At 53.3% G+C, this 24,626-nt stretch overlaps 1 protein-coding gene across 21 annotated transcripts in view; it reads left to right on the top strand.

Annotated features, from left to right (window-relative positions):
* Positions 1–24,626, top strand: part of DYSF (dysferlin) — a 202,329-nt gene that overhangs the window by 70,665 nt on the left and 107,038 nt on the right. For 12 of the 21 annotated variants that reach the window (XM_078056412.1, XM_036118160.2, XM_036118154.2 and 9 more), the window contains 9 exons: positions 2,486–2,568; positions 9,733–9,774; positions 11,452–11,567; positions 12,087–12,200; positions 13,476–13,653; positions 14,244–14,368; positions 16,337–16,443; positions 21,767–21,959; positions 24,041–24,196. In XM_078056412.1, coding sequence (XP_077912538.1) covers positions 2,486–2,568; positions 9,733–9,774; positions 11,452–11,567; positions 12,087–12,200; positions 13,476–13,653; positions 14,244–14,368; positions 16,337–16,443; positions 21,767–21,959; positions 24,041–24,196 — 1,114 coding nt within the window. The remainder of the gene's footprint in view (positions 1–2,485; positions 2,569–9,732; positions 9,775–11,451; positions 11,568–12,086; positions 12,201–13,475; positions 13,654–14,243; positions 14,369–16,336; positions 16,444–21,766; positions 21,960–24,040; positions 24,197–24,626) is intronic. The other 9 variants (XM_036118164.2, XM_036118158.2, XM_036118156.2 and 6 more) reach the window with 1 other exon arrangement.

Raw genomic sequence — 24,626 nt, 5'->3', positions numbered from 1 at the left:
AGAGAGGAAAGCTGCAGCCAGGAGGGCCAGGAGGGAGAGGCCTCTAGGGCCCTGACCGCAGGTATGTTCCGTGGGCCAGTGGGCTGGGGGAGAGCCTGCGTCCCCAGAACCCCCTCTGCATCTCAGCTCTCGGGGTGTGTGTACACCTGAGTGCGCCACGTGGATGGGGGCTGATTGGCTGTCGGCGAGTCTGTGTCCGTGCGTGTGGACTCCCGGGTGCTCACGAGCACACGGGTGCGGTTGTCTTGCGTGTGGCGGCTGGGCCTTGCCCGGGGCCGTGTGAGCTGTGTCAAAGGCATCAGCATACTGTACGATCCGAACACATTACGGAATCTGGTGGTTGCCTCTCTGGTTTGGGTTGAAGTGGCATTTTTATTGTGAGTCTATTTTCAGACTTGCTGTATTTTCCAAAAGCAACCCCAAGCCCCAAAACCCAACTCTTGGCCAAAAAAGCGTTCTGCTTGCTGCAAGTGCCCATCCAGAAAAGTGCTTCCCCCCGCCCCCCCCCCCAGAAAACTCAGATAAACTTTTGTTATTACCTGAATCCTGGAAATACGATATGGTCCACATGGCCTTTTCCCTGTAACTTAATCTTCCCTTCGATTCTTTAATATTTGCTTTTTTGTTAAGAAACAGAAACCCGAAAAGCTACTCCCACCCTCATGAAAACAGAATCTCTCTCCTCCCTTTTTCTTGCCTTTCTCACAGGGTTCAGATGAGACCAGAGGTGAGAAGTCGCATTCTTCTCCAAGTGCCACTCTTTTCCGGGGGTGGGTCGTGAAGGTAGCTTCCCAGTGCCGTCAGCTGCCAGTTATCTGGTGTTGATGAGCTCACTGTTGAGCGTTTCAGGAAATTTTTATTTTCCAGAGCTTCTTAACATCATTCATCAGGAAAATGGATGAAAATCTCTGCTGACAATGCACTCTTCCTAGTTAGGTCCCTGCCCCGATGAAACACTTTAAAATCAGAGCTTAATCACCTCCCTGGGAAGTACAGAGAGGAAGGGAGGAAGCGGCAGAGATCAGGCATCTAATGGGTATAGGATTGAAGAGGAAAACAAAGCAACCTTGCCCAAGTGTGTCTTTCACAATGGGGCTTGGGTGTGTTGTCGCCCGAAGCATGCCTGTGACCAAGGTACTCACAGGAGGGACAGAGAGCCTACAGGGCTCCGAGGAAGATGGAGCTGGGGAAATTTCAAGGAAGGAGATGGGTCTGGCCCAGTCCAGCATTTCTCAGCTTAGCCCTATGACATTTTGGGCCAGAGAATTCTTTGCTGGGGGAGACTGTCCTGTGCATTGTAGGATGTTTAGTAGCAACCGTGGCGTCTCTCAACTGCCCCCCACCCCCATTCAAGACTGTCTCCAGACATTGCCAAAAGTCCCTGGGGGTCGAAATCGCTGGATTGAGAACTCTTGCACTAGCCTGACAGGAAGCAGCGGCTGAAGCCCTGTTTCCCGTGTCAGGCGCAGCTGACTCAAACCCCGGTTTTGCCATCTCATCATCTGAAATGAGGCTAATGGTAGTACCTGCCTCATAGGGCCGAGGGAGGCTTAGAGCTAATTCATGTGATGATCTTAGCACATCGCTTGGCTTTCAGTAGGCGCTCAATAAATGCCAGCTGTTCTCTGTATTATTGACTCAGAGGGAGGGGCTGCGTGGGACACTGTTGGCTAATGGGCTCATCCATGATAGTCGGGCTGCTCGAACTCCTACCCACAGTCCCCTATGCTGGTTGGGGAGGGGAGAAGCCTTCCTCCTGGGAAGCCTGACAGGGACAGGCCCCCGTGTCGTATACAGGAACAGCATGTGCCATGGCAGGAGCACTGGACCAGGAGTCAGGACACCAGAGTTTCAGTTCTGGCTCTGCCTTGGGCAAGGACCTTCCATTTCTGAGCCTCAACTTGCTCATCTGTGGAATGGAGAGGTTAATAAAAGTAGCCATTCCTCAAGGCTCCTGAGAGGGTCCCTTGAGATAAAGGAGGTTACAAGTGCTTCGTCTCATATAAAGTCAGATACAAGGCGTAATTGTGCATTAGCTAATATAAGCTAATTTAAGACTGTGGTCTTAGACATAGTTTCTTCCCGGTTGCCTGGTTTTCTCCTGGTCTGGATATTTGTTGAGGTTCTGGAACTTGGCTCTGCATGGGTCTGGGAGTCTGGCTCTCTGAGCAGCCTCCTGTTCTCTCACCCGGCCTCCTGCCTCTGGCCTCTTTCCTTTCAACCTGCCGATGTCTCCCCAGACATCCAGGCTGGCAGCCCAGTGTTGGTTGGCTGATGGGTTGCTGCTGGTTGGCCAGATGGACGAGTTCCCTCCAGAGGAGTCTTGGGCAATGCTTTCTTTCCAGTCTCTTCTTCCCTCAGTAACATTCCCAGTGTGAAGACTGGCACCCCTAAAGATGTATAACTGAGGCCCTCTCCTCCCTGAGTGGGCTGTGGCCTGCAGTCCTTCTCCTGTGTTCAGGCCCCCTCTGCCCCCTTATTCTAGGGACCGCCTCACCCACAATGACATCGTGGCCACCACCTACCTGAGTATGTCAAAAATCTCTGCCCCTGGAGGAGAAATAGAAGGTAAGTTCCCCCCTTTGTTCTGTCCTCTGGTTCCCCCCATCGTGCTCTCCCCTGACGCACCCCTACCTGTCTTACAATCCCTAGTTTTGAGAGTTCAGAAAAGGGAATATTAATTATAAGGCCATCGCAGCCTATTTTCCGTGAAGAAGGGCTATGGCCAATTTGAAAAATGGGCTTACAGACATTTCGGATTCTCTACACCTTGGCTGGGGGGATACACCGCTGACTGGTATAGAGAGGATCATTCAGTCCTGCGGATAACATCAGTGGCTGTACCAGGTTCTGTGCTATGGTCGACTGTGCTCCAGCAGCTTCTATTTTGAAATAGCTTTCATTGGTCAGTTAAAAAGTAGGCCATGACCATTTTGTAAAATTTTAAAGATACTGAAGAAGAATATAAAACTTACCCATAAAAATTCCTCATCTGCTTACCCCCCCAGACAAGAGCTGATGATTAATATTCTGGGAGCTTTTCATGTGTATGTATGTATATGTACACATACACATGTGTGTGCATTAAAAAGTATTCTGAAACAATTGTTTTGAAAATTGCTTTTTGTCACTCGGCAATACAACAGATTTTATTCATGTTATTAAATATTCTTCTACAATATAATTTTAAATGAATACACATATTCCATTGTGTGAATGTACCATAATCCACGTTAACCAGTTAATGATGAATACTTGGGTGCTTTCTAATTTTTCTACGTTATAAAGAACTAACTTTTAAGGAATATTTTTGTAGCTGAATCTTTATGCAATTCATGATTTTTTTTTGAATGAATACTTAGACGTGGAATTGCTGTATCAAAGGATTTGTACATTTTAAAGTGATTTGTATATATCAAAATCGCCCTTCGAAAAGATTGGACTAATGTACACTCTGGTCACTCACATGAGCTTCTTTTGCTGTACCTTCACCAACACAGGGTAAAATAATATTAAAAAGAACTTTGTTAATTTGATGGGTGAATTTCATTGTTGCCTTAATTTTCATTTCATCAGTAGCTGCTAAAGTTGATGAATGCAATTTAAAAAATATTTTAATAATTAATTTATATTTACATATTATATATTTATATACTTTATATTTATTCTGTTATAAATTGCCTGTTCATTGTCTTGGCCCATATTTCTGATCATATGTTTGTCTTTTTCTCATTGTTTTGTAAGAGTTCTGTATATATATGGATGTTAAATTTCCCCCGTCATATAAGTGGTAAATAATTCTTGTCTGTTTTATTTTACCATTTAATAGAATTTGGTGTATAGAAATTTAAAATTTTTATGTAGCCAAATCTGTTAACCTTTTCCTTAGCCAATAAGGCAAGGATCTAACATTACTTTATTCACAGTTGTTCTTTGTGAATAACACCAACAGTGTATATTGAATAATCTTTCCCCTATATTTTGAAATGCCACCTTTATCCCCTACTGAATTCCTAAATATGTTCTTGGGCCTGTTTCTTGATTTTCTATTATCTTTAATTGGTGTGTCTGGTTGCTATTTCTTAGGTTTTGGTATCTGGGTAATGCTGGCTCTGTAAAATTAATTGGAAAGATTTAAAGTCTTTTCTAACATCTGGAGCAGTTTATATAACATAAGAACATAGTCTTTTGAGGGTTTGAAAGAATTCACCCATAAAACCAGATGGGCTGGGTGCCCTTTTTAGTGGGTATAGCACTAACTCTTTAAAAACTTTTCAGTTTCTCCTGTGATCACTGTTATTTTTAGTTTGTTACTTTTATGATAGTCACTTTTAATAATTTATATCTTCCTAGAAGAGTATTCACTATGCTGAGCTCCTCTAATTTATTTACATAGTTGTTGTAGAGAGCTGTCTTTTATAATTTAAACAATTCTCTCTACCTGTGGTATTTTCCCCCTTTCTTATTTTTAATGATACGTGTTTGAGTTTTCTTTCTTTTTTTTCTTGATTAGCCTTGTTACAAGACCCCCCCCCCCCCCCCCCAGCGCTGCCACACACACACACTTTGTTGGACTTTTCAAAGAATCAACTTTTGGATTTATTTATCAATTCTAATATTTTTTTCTTAATTTTCTAATTTTTTCTTTTCTTATTTTTTGTTCTGTCAGCTTTTTACTCTTATCTTTAACTCTTTTCAACTTATTTTCTTGTTTCCTTGTAAGACTTTCTAATTAACTTCTTGTGCTTATTTTCAAAATCTCTTATCTAAACAATGATATGGTTTCTGCCCTATAGGTCATGCTTTTGGCCTTCAGCAAACCCCAGGGTTATATTTAAATCTCTTTTTAATTTTTTTTACATTTAAATATTTAGTCTATTTTGAATTTATGTAGGTGCACTTTCCGAAAGCAGATTTGATTTTTTTTGTAGGTAGTCTACCTTTTTCTAACTAGATGCTGCTTGTAGGAATGCATTTTTTTTTTCCTTATGGTTAAATTACTCTGATGTATCTAGGGGCAGGACTCTTTTCATTGAATTTTGAGACATGGAGAATTCTTTAAATGTGAGTTGAGGAATAATTTATTCCAACATGGGAACATGAGCAGCTGAAGGCAGGGTGGGGTAGGGATAAGAGGAGCTCTGGAAGCAGGCAGCTTGGGTCCCAATTCTGCTTCTTTGTAGCTGAGTGAGTCACTTCTCTCCTCTCACCAGTCCTGGCCTCATAAGGTTGTTGTAAAGATCCAGTGAGATTTTAAATGTAACATTCTTAGAGTGTCTGGTACGCATGAAACCCTAAAGTAAAGTAATGTTTGCTGTGTAGTATCATTATTATTGGCTTTCTGCATCACTAATCTGATTTCTTTCCCTGTACTAGTTCTCCTGACTGCTTTCCATGTGGTTTAAAATTGGCCCTTGCATTTTTAGTTTCTCGTCCTGCCTTCTTTTCCCTCTGTCATTCCTTTGATATTTCCATTTTCTTTCTTGTCTGTTCTCTCCCAGAAGTTTTACTTTGTTCCACAAAAGTTCTGTCTTCTTGCACTCTGTTGAGAATTCCAAATCACTTCCTGAGACTTTCAGGTAAATGTTCTCTGGAATCGTGCAGATGCTGCTACACCATCTTGGTTGGCACTCTGTGAATCTTCCTTTCTCCTTTATTCACTCTCTAGCAAGACGTGGTTGGTGTTGGTCTCTTTCTACAGACAGGTGCATTGTTCTCTGTCCATCCATCTTGACAAATCTCTACCTGGAGCACAGGGGAATGTGCCCAGTTTCTGGAAGACTCCACCTCGTGCTCTTGAAGTTGAGCAATCCCTTCTTCTAGGTTCTCTGAAACATTAAAAAACCCCACCTTTTAATTATAGAAAATTGAGACACACATGAAAATACAGAATTGTGCAGTGGAATTCCAGGTGTCCTCACTCAGCTTTAATATCTCGCTGTGCTCGGCCGTTCTGACTTCATCGTTGATACTTTTAATCGGTGGAATACACAGAAACTGCCTTCCATAGGGCACTGCTAGGAGGGCCCCTCCTGCCCCTGCCCCTCCCCCTCCCAACTGGGAACAATTATCCCAGGATTCAGTCCCCCGTCTCTGGTGCTGTTCAGATAATTTCTGGGAATGGCTATTTTGGATGGACAAGTAGAAAGATTTGAGGTGGGAGGCAGTGCGTCATGAGGATGGGGTGGGAGAGGGGACATTCTGGACCCCTTGCAGATCAAAACTCCTGGTATGGAAGGAACCTTCTCCAGTTTTCCCACTGGTGCTGTCCCCCACCCTTAGAATCCAGGGGCGGACCCTGGTAGAAGCACAAAGTGCCCTTCTGACTGTTCTCCGACGGCTACTATTTCGTGAGGCTACAGCTGTGCCTGCCATCAGCTGTCGGAGGGAGAGTTTAGATCCCTGTCTCCCCATCAGTCTTCATTACTGTTGGTGATGTTGGCCTGCATCTTTTTCAGGGTCCCTGTGAAGGTTTTAATGGGAATGTGAGGAAGATGTTTATTTGGCCACTAGATGGCGTTCAGGTCATGGGCAACCCCGTGTGGTTCAGGGAGGCCTTGGAAGGTGGGTTCCTCCTCTCCCACAGATTGTTTCGGGAATAAAGGAGAATCTTCTTGCAACTATGGCCAGTCAGTTTTAAATGTGTTGTTAAATAGCTTGATCTCTGAAACAATACAAGAGTGTAACTTCTTGCTCAAAATAGAGCCAGGCCTCATGACGCCTCTGACATGCATCCCCTTCTGAGATGCTGCAGGGTAGTGTTTGCCTTGCTCCCTGCTCAGCTTCTCCCATTTGTCCCAAGGCCATCTCAGGATGGGTCACTCTGACTTTCCTTTCAACTGTTTGCATTTTTCCTTCACATGAGGGGGATCCAGCCCACCTGGGCAACGCATGACACTATTTTCCCACAGCTCCCAAAAGCCCCAACTCAACCAAACTGTAAAAACCAGTTGTTTCTCTATATTCCCCCACCTCCTGGTTCACCAGAATATTTGGCCCAACCAGGAGTTTTTGTTTTCATGTTTTTGTTTTTCTTTCCAGCGAGGACGGGACCTAACAGTAGCCTCTTAAGCACGTCTGCCCACAAGTTTGCCTGGGCACACTTAAGTATTCCTTGGACCCTGTACCCCGAAGCATTTAGTAAAAATTTTGTTTTCTAAAAAGGAGTGATTTCCTTAGAAGCTGCGGTTCTTTCAAAAGGTAACGGGCACATGAGACCCATGAAATGACACAGATTCTTTTATAACTCTATACATATGGAAATCATACTGCAAAGATGGCACTGGTAGCCTACAGTTTTTTCTAAGAAACCCAAAGTTTTTTGCTTTTGTGTGTGTGTGGGTTTTTTTTTTTTTTTTGGTCTTTGGAGCATTGATGATGATTTCCCAGCAGTTCTCAGCCTCTCCTCCTGCCTGGCACCAGCTGGTGTCAGGCCGCCAAGCTGTGAGCATGGGAGATGTGCTGAGGGAGGGAGCTGGTGGAGCTGATGGCAGGTAACAGCCTCAGCTTCTCTAGGAGGAGACGCGGGTGTCTGTGGACACTGCAGGGCTGTGATGTGTGGCTCACAGGGCCGGGAGAGCCTGCTCCTGGTCTTCTCTGGCTTTCCCCCGGGGGAGGGAGTTAGGTTTGTTGGCTCAGGCCACAAAACTGGGAATATTCCTCCATGTTCTGGGGCTTCTACAGCCCTGGTTCTCTGGGCTTGGGGAAAACACAGCAGGACACTTGCGTTTTGGCAGAGGGTGATGAGGACTGAATGGTGGCTTTGTGTGAGGTAGCTTCATCGGTCACTTTGCCCTTGACTTTATGAGCTGTCTGCAGACGCAGAGGAGAGAACCTGAGATGATCCTCAGTACCCGGGAGACCTGTGACCCTGCCCCCAAATTAGGAATCATTGGTCAAAGCTGTCAGCAGGGCCATGTCTTACTCAGTGCCCAGCACTGTGCCTGATTAGGTTTGTTGAATGAGTGAATGGATGAATGAAGAAATGAAGGAATTCATGAGAGGCGCCCCTGGGAAGTAGGCTGGTCGGCAGCCACCCGCTCGGTCCTCCTGGACCCCAGAGGCGTGTGTTGGTCAGATGGCTGGCGGGGTTCTGGGGACATCTGTGTCTAGGCTGGGCACCGGTTTACAGCCAGGATTCGGAGTTGGCCTCTGCAGGAAGCACATGGTGGTCAGAGCTGTGACCTCGGCCTCATTAGCCTGCGATAACTGGCCAGGTCTGTTTGTAATCATTTGGAAGGAGCTTAAAATGGAATCTGTTTCCTTCCGGTGGGCCCTGGTTGCTACTCTCCTCGGCACTGCAGCTGTGCCCATGTTGGTCCTCTCCCTGTGGCTAAAAGCTCCCCTGTGACCAGAGGCCTGGCTCCCCCACCGATGAAAACCTAGTCCTGTGGATATGAAAACGGCCATGAATTATGGTTTCTGCAGCTCTAGCCGCATTCCTCGCTGAGGCCTGGCCACTGAGAGCTGTGGGGCTGGGTCCCAGGGCCTGGGCCCCCTGCAGCTGGACCTTGCCCTCCTGCTGCCTTCTGCACTAGTGGGGTCAGCCCTGGCCTCGTATCTGGACTTCCATGTTCCCCTTCTCTCTCGTCTTCACTCTCTCTCTGTGTGTCTCTTACTCAGTCTTCCTTCACACTGTTTTGCTCAACTCTTGGCTCTTGGCTCTTAATTATAGTCATGAAGCTATGGGGAAATAGTCATAGATATATATTTTTGGGGAGGAGACAAGTAGATAAAGATGACCAATGAATGAAAATAATCAAAGATTTTACCAGCCATATCGACAGGCTGGGTCATGATCAGCTGGTTGGAGGAGGAGACAGGGAGGGTCAGAATGCAGGAAGAGGCTGAAATCAGAGAGGACCATGGAAGGAGAGTGAAGGGTGCCCACTCCCTGCGGGCTGTTTTAGATCTGCCTAGAAGTGAGGGATGGATTCCAAGAGCCCAGAAGGGTGCTAGAGCATCTCCTTCCTTGCTTCTCTCATTTTTTGCTTCTCCTTCCTTGCTTCTCTCATTTCCAGACACCCCTTACCAGCATTTAGGGGCACGTCCAAGTGTGTAGAATCTTCAGCTAATGGGCAGTGTCTGGCACTGTGCTTCCCTTGAAGTGGAAGATGCCTGAAGCCAGATCCCCGTGCCTGCCGTTGTGAAAATGCAACATGGTGTCCTCAGTGGCAATCCTGAAAGTAGCCACTAGATGGAGATGTTGTACCTTGAAATGCCCTTGCTCCGTGAACTTGGTCCCAAGTGTCAACCTGCTTGTTGGGTGGAGTGCTGGGTGTGCCTCGCTGCCTGTTCCTGTTTCAACCCCCACCCTTTCTTTGTGTCTGTTTCCCTCGCTTATTTGGCTATAATATAGAAAAAAAAGCACAATTTCTTTTCTGTGTTATTACCTGAATATACTGAGTCAAGTTTCAGGTCCCATTTTCAATTGGCAAGCAGAGCACAGACATAGGTAGGCAGACAGCGGTGGGGAGGGACCTCAGGGCTCACCCTGGCACTAAGGGCTGTGTCTGGCTGGGGGAGGGAGGTGGCGCGGTGATGACTTTGTTTGTGATACACTCACACCTGGGCTGGGGGTGGGGCCTCGGGTCACATCTGTTTCCCCCACGGGGGCTGTCTGTCTTTCCATCTGTCTGTCTGCCAGTTCTCCATCCACACGCCTGTTCACGTAACCAGTCCTCCTCTCAGTCATGTCCATCCTAACCCCTTTTCCATTTCTTTACGCTTCAGAGGAGCCTGTAGGTGTGGCCAAGCCTTCTCCCGCCATGGACCGTATGTGCTTTCCCCGCCAGGGATGGCAAGGGGGGTGGGCCTTGGGGTTTTCGCTGGAGGGGAGAGGGTGCTGGTTTCTGGGAAGTTTTTGATTTGCCTGAGGTGGGGCTGAGATTCACCACCTCGGTCCCTGAGCTTACCTTGGCTGTTACCTCTCCATGCAGGTTGAATATGAAAATCGCTTGGAATGCTTTAAAGACAATTCCCCTCCCAGCCCCCCCCCTGCCCCTTCCCTCCCCCCAACCCTTTCCTGAACCTGCTGGGCTCCAGCTCAGGCTCAAATGAGTCCACTCTCTCAGGCAGGGAGCGGTGGGGTGGGGGCCTGGGCAAGGCATCTTGGGGATCAGGAGGAGGCCAGGGTGAGTGGAAAACTCTTGAAGTTCACAAGGTAAATCATAATGGAGATGATTAGTACAAATAATTAGTAAAGCCCATGTTAGTTTCCTCTGCCTGGGCCTCCCACCTCTGTCCCAAATGCCAGAGCCCTGTGTGTGCTGGGGACTAGGGGGAGAGCCTGGACGGTGGCTGGGCGACCGGCTCTGTGGGGAGGCACGCTCCTATGCTCTGGTCGGCAGTATCTATTTCTCCAGCCCTGTCCCTGCCCACCCCGCATCACCCCAGGGTCTTGGCACGCGGCGGGACTCGGAGTTCACAGCTCCTGTCCTTAGGTCTGGCTCAAGCATTTCCTTGCTGAGGCCATTTATTCTGTGCCTACCTTGCCCCATCCTTGCTCCTATGGATTGGATCATCCCAGATGATTCCTGCTCGTGGGCCCCCTTCCTATTTGTGGCATTCTGGAAACAGCCTCTCCCCCTGACTTCCTCTGGAAGAGACACCCTGGCTTTTTGGGGTTCTCAGAGTATGTCCAGTGAAGTCCTGTCTTAGGAAACTTGGCCATTGGCTGGAAAATCATGACATAACAACAGAGGGCCTCTGAAAAGGAGGGAAGTGATGTAGAGAGAAGACTTCCCTCATCATTGGTGGGATTCTCCTTTTCACTCTCCTCCAACCTGTTCCACTGAAAGGTGGTTCTTTGCACAATGTGGGGAGGGAGACAGAATGCTGGCATGAGTCAGGGCTGTTAGGTAATCTGTCTCGACTTCATAATGACATGGGGGTAAGGGGGACATGTGCCCGGGGATGGGGGGTTTGCCTTGTGGGTTGGGACATCTAACCAGGTCCCTGCCCTGCCTCCCCGGGGGGGTGGCTTCTCTGGTCACCAAACTCTGGGGCCTCCTTTGTTCCCCCCCACACTTCTGTGCAGGAGGAGTGGGGATACAGGACGGGGTGCAGCCTGAGAGGGGCAGGACAGTGGAGGGCCCTGAGCCCCAGCTTTGCATGCTGGCTAAGTGCATGGGCTTTGAGGTCAGAGCATTTTGGGTGATGCCACTTTGTAGTGAGATGTTCCTTTGCATCTCTGAGCCTCAGTTTTCTCATCTGTAAAATGAGATAATAAAAGTAATAAGCATCTCCATGTCCCAGCAGAGTGGTGAGGATTAAGGGGCCTATGGGAGACAATGGTCAGTGTCACCATTCTTTATGCACTTGTGGGCACTGCATCCCATGCGTGTTCAGGGAACTGAGGGCCAGGGATGGGCTCAGGCCTGAAGCTGGCTGGGTTGAGCGCTAGAAGGCTCCATGGAGCTGGCTCCTCTGACCCCCACCTGTGTCTCCCAGTGGACGACCACCTGGGCTTCCTCCCCACCTTCGGGCCCTGCTATGTCAACCTCTACGGCAGCCCCAGGGAGTTCACTGGCTTCCCGGACCCCTATGCGGAACTCAACACAGGCAAGGTGAGCCCACCAGCACCCCCGCACACCCAGATCCCCGGGCCTGTGTGCAGGGCGCTTCCAGCCTGGGTAGCATCTGCTCTGGTCCAGACTCCAAGGGCCTGATGGAGCTTGAGTGGGCCCACGGCCAGACAGCCCCCACCTCAGAGAAAGCCTCCTTCTGCCTGGCCCTCTCCTGGCCCCTTCTTCCTTCTCACTCCCCTCCCCTTTGCTTCTCCTTCAGGGCCAGCCTGACCCCCTTGCCCCCTCATTTTCCTGGCCCCTGAGGGACCCAGGTCTCATCTGTGTCAGGTTTCATCTCTTCTCTGGCTGGGTTGGAGTCTGATACTGATCATCTGGGTGGCTTGTCATGTCCCCCGAACTCTCTGGGCCACTGTTTCCTTATCTGCAGAGTGATGGGGGTAGACCAGGGCCCTCCTGGTTGCCTGAGGGAGGAGCAACTTCAGGGCCAGATCAGGTCCCTTTCCTTCTTCTCCTTCCCTCCATCCCCTCTGCTCCTGGTGACCTAACCTCCCCTCTTAGGGAGAAGGCGTGGCCTACCGAGGTCGGCTTCTGCTCTCCCTGGAGACCAAGCTGGTGGAGCACAGCGAGCAAAAGGTGGAGGACCTCCCTGCGGATGACATCCTTCGGGTGGAGGTGAGGGGTGTGGCTCTGGAAGGGGTGAAGGAGGTGGCAGCCAAACGGGGCTGGTTCCTAGTGTCATGGTGGAGGAGGGCTCAGCTCCACCCACGGTCTGTGCCTTCACCCTTCTGGGCCTTAGTGCCTCGGCTGTGACATACCAGTAACCCCACGGCTACCCTGTCTCCCTGAGGAATGTTCAGAGGCTCAAAGAAAATAAACGAAACTATTTTACAAGCCTAGAACTTGATGCAGAGTGAGAGGTCTATTTTATAACAATAACGTAGGAACAGCTCACACTTATCAATCACTCACCATATGTCAGATGCTTTGCTAGTGACACTTGATGTTGTGGAGTCCTTCCAGCACCTGTGAGGTGGTTGCTTTTAGTATCTCCGTTTTACAGATGAGGACACTGAGACTCAAATATACCAGAGCAGCAAGTGCGAGAGCCGAGCCTTGTGCCCAGGAGGTGGCTGGATGGGGTCTGTGTGGTGGGTTAAGCTCTCAGACTCTAGCCAGAAAGCGCTGGTTTGAATCCTGGCTTGACCACTTACTGGCTCTAGCACTTTCCTTATCAATGAAGCAGGGTAGTAAGTATACTTACCTCCTAAGATTGTTGTGAGAATTGCATTAATTCAAAGCTGTACGCAACAGCAGTCAATAAGCGTTAGCTGTTATTACTATTTCACATCATTCCACAACCCGGTTGTGTTAACCCTTTTCTCTCTGCCTTCCATGAAGGGGATCGCAAAGTCATCTCGATTCAGACCCGGCTGTGTGATCGAGAGCCTGCCATGTCCTCAGCCGTGTGCCCGATACCCAGAGGGGACATTCCTCCCCCCGCACGTGGCAGCTTGTGTCTACCGCAGAGCTGGGTGGCGTGCTGGGGACCCCGAGTGGCACGGGGTGGGAGCTCTGGGCAGCGGCATGGCCGTTTAGAGCCTTCGGCCCCTTTTGAATGGCAGATGCAGGAGACCAGGCTTCCCCTGGGTGGGGGGAGGGGGGCGGGCGGTGCCATGGCTGCTGGTTTGGATTAAGGAGCAGCATGACCTTGGAGGAGCAGACCTTATTAGAGGAACATGGCCAAACACACAGGCCTGGAATGAGTTTGTTCAGTTAGTAACCAAATCTGGGCACTGTTGCTTCGCTGGACCATTCACCACCCATCCGTCCAGCCAGGATTTATTGGGCGCCAGTCACGGCCGGGGCCTGCCAGACATGTGACCCCTCCCCACCCCAGTGTCTTCCTTCCTCCTCCCGTGACCCAGCAGCTGCCCTTTCTGCCCCCAGAAATATCTCCGGAGGCGCAAGTACTCCCTCTTTGCTGCCTTCTACTCGGCCTCCATGCTCCAGGATGTGGACGATGCCATCCAGTTCGAGGTCAGCATTGGGAACTACGGCAACAAGTTCGACACGACGTGCCTGCCACTGGCTTCCACCACCCAGTACAGCCGGGCAGTCTTTGATGGTGAGGCTGGGGGCTGTGCGCCTGGCTGGGACCCGGACCACAGAGCAGGGGCCCGACCCAGAATCCTGCTTCTCCTGCAGAGCTAGCTACCGGAGGCCCACCCGAAGGCCCTCCCAGCCCAGGAAAACCTGTTTGGGCTGACTCCCTGCTCTGTCCTCCCCCCCCCCCGCCCCTGTGCCACCCCCCACTCCCCGCTCCCCTCCAGGTGGGTCTCTGCTGCCAGGACCACAGATTGGGCTCCCAAAACAGGCTGTGGTCGGGAAAGATCCTGACCTAGGGCCATAGCTGATTTCATGGTGGCTATTTGGAGTCGCGTAGAGATTTTGGAGAGTTGGGTTTTCCAGGGCCCTTCTAGCAATCCCTCCATTTGCATGTGCTCAAGAACCCTCATGAGAGCACCAGCTGTTCGTTCAACAGATGGAAGGAGCTCAGGCACCCTGTTTGGCCACTGGGGAATATGGGCCGTTCGTGTATGTCCCAGGGGATTCTTAGCGGGAGGGAGCAGGTGTCTGAATCTGTCCCACCCTTGGGCCCCTTCCCGCCCACCCCTGCACTCCTGGCTCAGGACCAGGCCCTTCGTGTCCTTCCAGGGTGCCACTACTATTACTTGCCCTGGGGCAACGTGAAGCCCGTGGTGGTACTGTCATCCTACTGGGAGGACATCAGCCACAGAATTGAGGCTCAGAACCAGCTGCTCAGGATTGCAGATCGGCTGGTGAGTGGAAGCTGCCTCACCCCTGCACACCCCCTGTGCCGCACCCTGCCCCCAGAGGTGTCCATGGACCAGGCCCCCAGGAGTGACACATTTACACATAGCTGTGCCTGCAGACTCTCACGGCGCCTAGGGTCCTTTGTGTCCTGACTGTGGCTCCCTGGGTTGGTGATCTTGTCCTGCTAGCGGGAAGGGAGGGGAGGGAGTACGAATGATCTGGGGGCCCAGTGAGGTAGGAGACAGTGCAGAGAAGGAGCTGAGAGGAAGCAAGCTGGAGCCGCGGGCAGAGCCTGGCACCCACTCGTGCATGCATGCGTTCGTGCATCAGATGCCTTCGCCTCCTGCCACACGCCAGGGTTTGTGCTGGAGCTTTATAGCCACACGGAGGACTTGGACAAGGAGCTGCCCTGCCTTTAGGAGTCAGTCTAGTGAAGGCAAGCGCAGGTTCACCCACACCTCTCACGCAGGGGTTCCAAACCCGAGTGCAGGTGACACTCCCGGAGTGCCACGAGGAAGGATGGGCACTCAAAGGAGGGAGAGGGCCAAGGAGTGTCAGGAGGGCATTGTGGAGGCAGCGAGGAGATGGGAGGCAGGAGCCCTGTTAGGGTGCCATGGCAGTGGTCTGGGAGCAGTGACAAGCACTGGGCGGGAGGGGACCTCGGGGACAAAGTTGCAGGGCTGGGGCTAGAAGGACTTGGTGGCTGGGGAGTTGGGAAGACAGGGAGAAGCACAGTGTACGAGGTCAGGCAGGGAATTGTGCTTTGGAGGTGACCAGGGAGTCCCCTGGGGGTTCCCCATGGATGCTGAGAGCTGGGGGCCCGGCGCTCGGCCAGAGAGTGGAGGAGAACAAAGTGGATAGAGGTGTATAGACCAAGGGTGGGTAGCTGGTGATCCTCGGGGTGACCCCGGGCTGTGTCTGTGTGTTTCTGATACGGAACCCGGGGGAGGCAGGTGTGGCTGCGCTGTGGGAGCAAGGCAGGAGCAGTGGGGTGGTGGGAAGGCGTTGCAGAGGCTCAGGTGTGTGTTGGTGGGTGCGGAGGTGAGCACAGCCAGGAGCACAGGGGAGGGGGAGGGGGGGACGGTGGTCTTGGAGGGGTGGGGAGGGGATGCCGGCCTATGCGAAGGCATGGTGGACAGCCTTCCTGAGACTGGCAGCTCTTGGGGAGGGAGGAGAGCAGCCAGCACCCAGGTTCTGGAGGACTTGGAGTCCTTGCTGTGCAAGTCGGGCTTCTGGGGTGGCCATTCTCTGACAGGATGCTCCCTGAGGGCCGGGAACTGTGTGTTCTTCCCAAGGCCTGTCATCAGAATGGCACATGCTTAGGGAGGCCGATGGGTGGGGAGGGGACCTGAGGGGCCTGAATGGCAAGCCCTTGACTGGACAGGTTTTCTGTGAGGGCTCCCCCAGCTCAGGGCTGAGCTCAGGAGACGGCTGCTGAGGAGCTCCAGCAGGAGACAGATGTGACCTGGGAGTGACTGGGCCACGAGTTTGGAGAGGGAACTCTGTTATTGGAGGTGGTCTGAGTGTTCCTGAAGGAAGGAGGGGATCGAACCTGCTTGGGCAGGACGATTTGGGAGGGATAGAACATTTCAGGTGGGGACTGGTGTGGGCTCAGATGGTCCCTCACCTGTGAGATGGCAGACCTGTTGGAGGGGCTCTGGGAGGAGTGTGGAATGCAGCAGAGTTGTGTGGAAGCCTGCACACAGCATCACGTCCTTGTGACCAGGCCTGGGGTTGGAGTCCCAGGCTTGGGAATTTGGATCTGTTTGGGGTGGGGAGCCCTGAAAGGTTCTCAAGGTGAGACAGATCTCGGTCTGTTGCATCTGGGCTCTGCCTTCTCTGTTCTCACGGTTCTCTCCTTTGGTTCAGGGAGTTAGGTTCAGATTTCGGTGGCAGGGCCTAGGGGTTGGGAGTCTGGTGTATACCTTCAACCCCACAGGGGATGGTCCAACCCTTGCCTGCCTGTTCCACAGGAAGCTGGCCTGGAGCAAGTCCACTTGGCCATGAAGGCACAGTGCAGCCCCGAGGACGTGGACTCCCTGGTGGCTCAGCTGATGGATGAGCTCATCTCAGACTGCAGGTAGGGGGTGCCTGGCACCCACATGCCCTCCCCTCCTGGCTCAGCGAGGCCCTTTCCCTGGAAGTGTTCGTGTGTGGCAGTGAGCGGCGGCACGTCTCCCCAGCCACGCTTGGCCAGCAGTCCAGCCCGTGCTGAGTCCAAAGGTGGTGGAGCCAGAGAGGGGAGTTGAAAAGGTGACATTTAGAGCAGGTCATAAATCTCCCTGCAGCAGCGGCAGCTGTGGGCCTGGGGCGGTCCGGCTCACCTGAATGGGGAGCATTGTGTCTCTGATCCCCGACCTCTTAGTTCCCTGATGGAATCTCCAGGAGGGGCTGGCTGGTGGGGGTGACGGTGCCCCTCCTCCCCAAGGCCATGTCGGGGACCATGGCTTCCACTTAGCCTTCTATCGACTTCAGGAAAAGAGGGCTCTGGGGGTGATGGGGAATGGGGGTGCTCAGAGGCCCAGTGGAAGGGGAGGCATCTCGGCATCTCCTCCCCTGCTGGGTGATTTGGGGCTCACCACCCACCTGCTCTGAGCCTTGCTTTCCTCATCTTCAACTTCACGTTAAGAATAACTGCTTATGATAGCACATAAGCAAAATGCTTGGCTCTTTAGGAAGAGTATGTAATAGATGGTGACTATAGTTACTATTAGGAAGAAATGTCAGGAGACTTAGGTTCTTGTCCCTTTAACCAGCATTGTGGCTTTGGGCAGCTTCACTTCTCTGGATCTCAGTTTTCTCAGCTGTGAAATGTACTTAATGATACATAGTTGCTTTTCTACTGTCTGTGGGTTAAGGGTAAATGTATGAAAGTGTATTCTAGGCTCCCCTCAATCTTATCATCCCACCTTCTGCTGAGTGTCTGAGAAGTGCCTTCACACTCTGCCTGATGCAGAGCCCCTTCTTGTCCTTTGTACCCCAACTGGGAAGTGCATCTTTATCAAACAAAACATTACCCCAAAGAGCCCTACCCTAGGGGTGGAATTCCAGACAGGTCATTCACGCATTCCCCAAACCTTCGTGGAGATTAAAGCATGTTGACAAGGCTGCAGCTTCAGCCCCTCTAGAGGTGACAGATGCAAAAGTGAGCAAACGAAGCAGAGTGTGTTGGGGAGTTAGAGGCGTGTGCTGCAAGAGCTCAGAGCAGATGCCATCATGCTCAGACTCAATTCAGGGGAGCTTCCTGGAGTGGGGGGTGCTCCTTATGTGAACTCTGAAGGAGGAGTAGGAACCAGCCTTTGCAGCGGGGACTGCCCAGGCAGAGGTGCGAAGCCTGAAATGCCTGCCGCCTCCGTGGGTTGGCAGGGGAAGAGGAAGCCCAAGTGGGATAGATAGGCCTGAGGGGTCTGCTAAGGTGAGCTCAGCCCTGGGCGGCTTGGTGGGGGGGCATAGGGATCCCCATGGTTCAGATACTTGTCCTGGTTGCAGGGTGAGGGATGGGTTGGTGGTGCTGGTGGTGAGGGGATTTTGGACAAAGGTGTTACCTAAGCCAGGGACATGGGGAGGGCTGGGGGCCGAGAGAGGCAGAGGGCAGTCAAGACTCTTTAGGGGGCATCATAATGATCGCAGTCTCATAACGAACACTTCCTGTGTGAGATGCTATTTATGAGCACTTTACATGTATGAACTAATCATAAGCACCTTATGAGCTAGGAAATAGAGAGATCCACATTTTATTTTTTTTTTTTATTTTTTTTTATTTTTAAAGATTTTATTTATTTATTTAACAGAGAGAGACACAGTGAGAGAGGGAACACAAGCAGGGGGAGTGGGAGAGGGAGAAGCAGGCTTCCCGCCGAGCAGGGAGCCCGATGTGGGGCTCGATCTCAGGACCCTGAGATCATGACCTGAGCCGAAGGCAGACGCTTAACGACTGAGCCACCCAGGCGCCCCGAGAGATCCACATTTTATAGATGAGAAAATTGAGGCACGGAGAGGTTAATTAACTTGCTCAGATTCACTTTTCTATAAGTGGCTGAGTCTGTTGGCTGTATCACTTTCTAATGAACAGGACTGGCTGGTGGGTTGGATGGGGGCGCCCAAGGAAGGTGCAGAATGATCCTCCAGTTCTGGCCAGAGCAGCTGGGTGGCTAGCAGGGCCATTCTCAGGGGATCAGTGGGAGAAGAGCAGCTTTTGGGGAAGATGAGGAGCTTAGGACTGGCTGTGTTGGTGAGAGGTCCCTGAGGGCATCTGTGGTCTGGAGGTTGGAGGACAGAGTGAGGCTGGAGGGGCACACAAGGGTGCAGTCAACGTGGGGAGGGGCTCAGAGTGACTCGCCGTGTACCACTGGCCTGGCCTGACAGCCCGGGTATGGAGGGTGGGTTATACCCACAGCACCGCTCATGATTCATGTGTTATGTGGACCTTGGCAGGTAGTCAGGTGCATGAAGCATCTAAGACGGGTGGGACCCAAGTCCTGGGCTGCCCTCACTGCCCCTCTCAGAGCTCTGTTCTCAGAGGATTCAGCTAAACACACTTCTGCTAAAGCCTGGTCCCCTTTGAGTCACTCTGCTGGGGATAGAAGGTGGCTGGGGTGGTCCCAGGTCAAGAGGAGTGGGGGGAGGGAAGCTTCCCATCTTCTTGGAATGCACAAATGGTTCTCCAGGGAGGAATACCAAACATCAGGACTGATTCCTTCAGGCACCACTTGAGGCCCCCAGTAGCCCTGGGGCAGCAGCGAGAGGGCTGCCTTCACCTCCAGCTCTGGGCTGTCAAGCAGGGCAGCCAGGCGCCGGGGCCCCAAGCCAGTGGGTCACAGCTGACCGCTAGCTGTTCCCCATTCCTTCGGCCAGTCCCCGTCCCACCTCCCAAATCAGTGTCTTTCCTTCTACAGCCTCTCTTTTCCTGGCTTCTCTCCCTCCTAGCCCCTCTCCCCCTGCCAGAGGGCCCCCTCTGCTCCTCCAGCCCAGCCTTCTCCTCTCATCCTTAGACCCACGCACCCATCTGCCCACTACACCTCTCTACCTGGATGTCTGCCAGCACGTCCCATTCCTTCTCTGGGGTCTTCCTAAAACTGGGCCATGCTGCCTCGGCTTCAGCCCTCAGCGGCTCCCACTGCCTTCAAGGAAAAGTCCCAGCTCTCATCCAGGTAGATGGGCCTCTTGGGTCCCACTCCCTCACTGCCTCACGGACCCCAGCAGTCCTACCCTCTGGCCCTTTGGAGCCTCTGTGCTGGCTTGTCCAGCTCTCGGGACCCCATGCGTGCTCCCTCCTGCCTCTGAGCCTTTGTCTTGTGCACATTCTGTTCCTTCGGCCAGAACACCATCTGGCTCTTCTTGGCCCGACTCGCTTCCTCCAGGAAGTACTGCTGACTCTGAGGCTGCTCAGTGGGGATCTAGCCTGTTTGCCTCTCTGTTCTGGGTGCTCCGGACCCAGCGCTGTCGGGACCCACAGAGCTGTTGTTCATGAGGAATGAAACGAGTGACCCCTGGACCAGTTCATCTTTCAGGCTAGACACTGTGCCTTCTGGGCGGCTGTTCCTGATAGACACCCGTGTCCCCGCAGGGGTCGGCAGCAACTTTGTGAGCCATCCAGCTCCGCTCTCAGCCTGCGCTGAGCTGCCCCGGGCCTGCCCACCTTTTCCAAGTCAGCCAGGGTTGGCAGGGCGACCGCCCTTGTTTGGGGTGGGGACACAATGTCATCTGACCTCCTCTTCCCAGTCTCCCTTTCGTTCAGTCCCCGCTGCTTTGGGCTTTCCTGGGGCGGGAAAGGGCCAAGACATCTTGTTGGTGGCAGTCACGGGTCCCGGCTGTTTCGGGGGAATCTTGGCTGGGCTGGTGGCCTCCATGAAAATCTCCCTTTGGTGGTCTGTATGGCAGTCCCTCCCAGCTCCCGACCCAGGCTGGGAACATAAATCACCCTGGTTGGCTCAGCTCTGCAGATCCAACTCCAGATCTGCCTGCCCCCGCCCTCAGGCCCACTCAGGCCTCCTTCCCAGGCAGGCCCCAGCCCAGGACTCTGGCCCAGGCCCCCCTTTACCCACCCGGCATGCCCCTCCGCCACGAATCGAGTGGGCTGGGGATGGAGGCCGCCCCTCTCCTGGCCTGGGGCAGCCCCATCCGCGGCACCCTCGGGGCAGTAAATATTATATTACTACAGGGTGTGCAGTACGTGACCTGAGACAGGCCCCGGGGCTTAAGTTTCCCGAGATGGAGTTTGCGTACTGCTCCCCCCACCCTAAAAATTCAATTAAAAAAAATAACAGGAAAAATGTAGTGCGCCGAGGGCCTGCCAGAGTGGTGTATCTGGCGGCGGCGGTGCCGCTCCGCTCCGGCGGTAATTGGTTCTGCATAGCTCGGGGAAATTGGCAGAAAAATAAATCAGCCGGGAGCCGGAGTCGAGACACTGTGGGGAGGGGAGTGTGAGGTGGGGGGGCTGCAAGTGGTGGGGGCAGAACTGGTGGAGCGGGTTTGACTGATGTCCTGTTTGGGAGTCAAGGGCTCAGTGGGGGTGGGGCGTGGGGCCTGGAGCAGCCCCCCCCACAGCAGGGATCATCTAGAGGGCTCCTGCATGGTGAGGGAGAACACAGACGTCCCCCCGCTAACTTCCCCGCCTGACCTTGCATGTGTATTGACTGACTCCAGAGGCTCGGTATGGTGAGGAAGAGCCATATGAAGGAGGACATCTGGGGAGCCCGTGGGACTGGGGGGGGAGTCAGAGTTCTGTGCCTCTGGAACGGGATGGGGTTTAAAACCAACCCCCATGTGGGGCCTACGGCTGGATTTCTGGGGCTATATGTGCCCTCTACCTTTTCTCCAAAGGCTTCCCAAACAGAGGGTTCCGGGAGGGGTGTCCCAGGGCTGCCCCAGGTCGACACATCTGTATTGCTGGCTGCTGGCCTCCCCACAGCGTCTGCAGTGGCTTGTCAGGGGTCCATAAATTTCCTTCCTGAAGAACGTGTGCGTACAACAGAACGGATTCATTTCAGCCCAGGGCAACTTAGCACTCTGGCCTCTGCTCTAGGAGGATGCAGGGGGCACAGAGGGACCTGTTGGGCCCTCGGAGGGTTTGCGGTCATTTGGGCAGAGGGGACGCACGTGCAAAAGAACTCCTGAGTTCCAAACAGGCAGCTCCAGAATAGAGGGCTGAGGGACTTCAGAGCAGGAGGCACGCGCACCAGTGTAGTTAGGGAAGGCTTCCTGGAGGAGGTGAGGATGGAGCAGGTCACATGGAGATGGGTCAGGCTGGAGAAGGCACCTAGGGCACATGGGGCACCCGGCAGGCAGGCTGAGGGTGTAGGGTTTGTTGGGGGGGGGGTCTGTGCACAGGCGTGTCTACAGCGTGTGTGCCTGGACCTGGGTGCGTGAGTGCCGGGCTCATCCCATCTGTCCGTCCCTCGCAGCCAGCCCCTAGGCAACGTGCACGAGATGCCCTCCGCCACCCCCCTGGACCAGTACCTGTACAGGCTGCGCAGCCGTCACCTAAGCCAGATGACTGAGGCGGCGCTGGCCCTGAAGCTTGGGCACAGCGGGCTCCCGGCCGCCCTGGAGCAGGCTGAAGACTGGCTCCTACGTCTCCGTGCCCTGGCCGAGGAGGTAGGAAACCCTGGAAGGTGTCCTCCGTCCTGCCTGCAGCCATCGGAACTGGGAGGGACGCGGGGACTGTCTGGGCCATGATCCGACTCTGGCTTCATTGCTGGGTGAGCTTGGACAGGTGACTCAATTTTTCTGAGCCTCAGTGTCCCCTATTTGCAGCAGGAGGAGACAGGATGCAACTGGACACTGGGTATTATGGGGTCTAGCTGAGAGCCTGGTGTGCAGTGGGTGTTCAGTCAATGCCCCCAAATATGTTCAAGACATGTGCTCAATCAGTGTCCCCAAAGTATGTCAGAGACGGAGCTCGGACCAGCATCCCGAGGCACCTGGCTCCGAGTGCGGTGCTGGGGCCTGCTTCCCCAGGGACCTGACTCCTCCCTACCAACCAGGACCTGTCCGCCCCTGGCCTCAAACCTGCCTCTGCTGGGGCCCTGTATTTCTTGCTCTCCTGGCTGCCTCCTAGCCCCAGGCCTGAGGAGGCTGTATTTGCAGGAACTGTGAACTTTGTAGTATCTAATCAGAGAGAAGTGGCTGCTGTTTGTCCCCACCTGCATACCACCCCCCTCCTTGCCCCAGGTCAGATGTACCCCCACCCTCACCCCAGTTCCCAGGGCAAGCGAGCCGTCCACAGGTTTGTCCAGAACGAGGACAAGGTTCTGCTCCTATGTCACCGGCAGACCAGCTGCTGCCCACTCTGACCAGAGGTGTGTGGTCCCCCTACGGAGGCGGTGGGGCCGGTGAGGAAGGATTTCCCCAGAAGGAGTGTGGAAAAGGGCAGGGCCTGAGAGGGGCTTCTGGAGGAGTGAGTCGTTGAAGAGGAGAGAGGGGTCTGGGAGGTGGGAGGCTGTTCAGAAGGGGAACACAGCCCAAAAAGTTGGTCCCTGAAAGTCAGCCTTGGACTCGTCCCTGAGCAGGGCTTTGGGCATGTGGCCAGCTACCTGGGGGAAACACTGTGTTGCCCAGCCACAGGCTGAGCCCATGCAGCGGCTACAGACCATCCTCTTGGGCTGGTCAAGGGCTGCCTTCCATCATCTTGGCCCAGATGGCCCCTGGAATCTCAGCACAGATTGTGCCACAGCTGGGAGGGGTCAAGGTCAAATGGGGGCTCCTGACTGCAAGAGACCCCAGAGAGAGTCTTTCTCAAATTTGAATGCGCATCAGAATCCCCTGAAGGGCTTGTTAAAACAGGTTACAAGCCCTGCCTGACCCTGCGTGTCTCGGGGAGAGCCTGAGAATTTGCATTTCTAGCATGTTCCCAGGAGCTGCTGCTCTGGGGACCACACTGGTATCATGCTTAGGAGCCACTGTTTGGAGGCAGAAAAACCTGGTTGGCTCCTACCCTCTTTGAGCTTAAGTTTCCTCACTGGCAAATGGGGCTGCCTGTCCTTGCTGCAGGGAGTAAGTGAAACCGTGAAATGCTCTCAGCCGTGGCCCTGATTCGAGACCCAGTGCGCCACCTCACTGAGCACACTTTGCTCACCGACCTTGGAAGCAGGTGGGCTGTACCCAACGGTTCTCACTCAGAGTTACTGGTTCTGAGGGGCTCAGGCCTTGTGGTTTTGTTCTGGGCTGGTCACCATTTTCAGAGCCCAATGTCATGATGCCCGGAAAAGGACTAGACCCCACAAGTCCCTGCTATTGCGGGGGGAGTGTCCTTCGGGAAAGGGCACATCTGGGGATTCGCTGCTACTCTCGGGTGAGGAAGAAGGGTAGCATCTTAAGTGTGATGTCATCTCTCGGGTCAAATCAAATCCTCCAATCTCTGCGCCCCCGGGAGCATCTCTCTGCCCAGTGGAGGGGATCTAAGAAGATAAGCTCTGGTCTCCAGGCCGGAGTGTCTCTTCCCAGAAAATGTGAACTCAGCTCAGTGAATTTTTGGCAGGCTCCTCATGTGAGCGGAGGCAGCCTCATGCCCCGTGCTTGGGGGCTCCTAGCCGCGGAAGACAGAGGTGCCCAGCCAGCTGTAGGGGGGTTCAAGGAGGCTCTTGGGGGTGGGCGGCGGGGGAGCTGGAAGTGGGAGGAGAGGTGGCTCATGGTGGGGCTCTGGGCCTTCCCCGCCCTGACTGCCACCCTCTCTCCAGCCCCAGAACAGCCTGCCCGACATCATCATCTGGATGCTGCAGGGAGACAAGCGAGTGGCATACCAGCGGCTGCCCGCACAGGAGGTCCTCTTCTCCCGCCGGGGCACCAGCTACTGTGGCAAGAATTGTGGGAAGCTGCAGACCATCTTTCTCAAAGTGGGTTCCTTTTTCTCAAGTCATGGTCATATTTTCTCCCAGGTAGTTCCCTCCCCCTTTCATGTCTCCTCCTGGTCTCCATCGCACTGAGAGTCTGTAGGCTCTCAGAAGGGGTGGCGGGCTTTGTGTAAAACCATTTCCCTTCTCTCTTCCCTGCCAAGTCCCTAGAGCCCACACACCTGGGCTAGAAAGTTGGCAGGTGAGAGCTGGAATCACGGGGTGCTGGAAATGAATGAGGCAGGGTCTGTGTCCCCTGCTCCCTACCTCCTCCCGCTCCCCAGGCTGTCTGGGAGGGGCTGACTGCCGAGGCTGTTCTCGACCTCATAGCCAGGTCTCTGGTAGGGGGGTTCAGCCCTCAGCCCCCACCCCAGCCCCTAAGAGCCCTGGTACAGACCTCCTTGCCCTGCCCGAGGGCTTTGACTCCATGTGG

The sequence above is a fragment of the Halichoerus grypus genome, chromosome 10, assembly GCF_964656455.1.
Source record: "Halichoerus grypus chromosome 10, mHalGry1.hap1.1, whole genome shotgun sequence".
NCBI classification, from domain to species: Eukaryota; Metazoa; Chordata; class Mammalia; order Carnivora; family Phocidae; genus Halichoerus; species Halichoerus grypus.
This window is presented reverse-complemented; position numbering and strand designations above follow the sequence as displayed.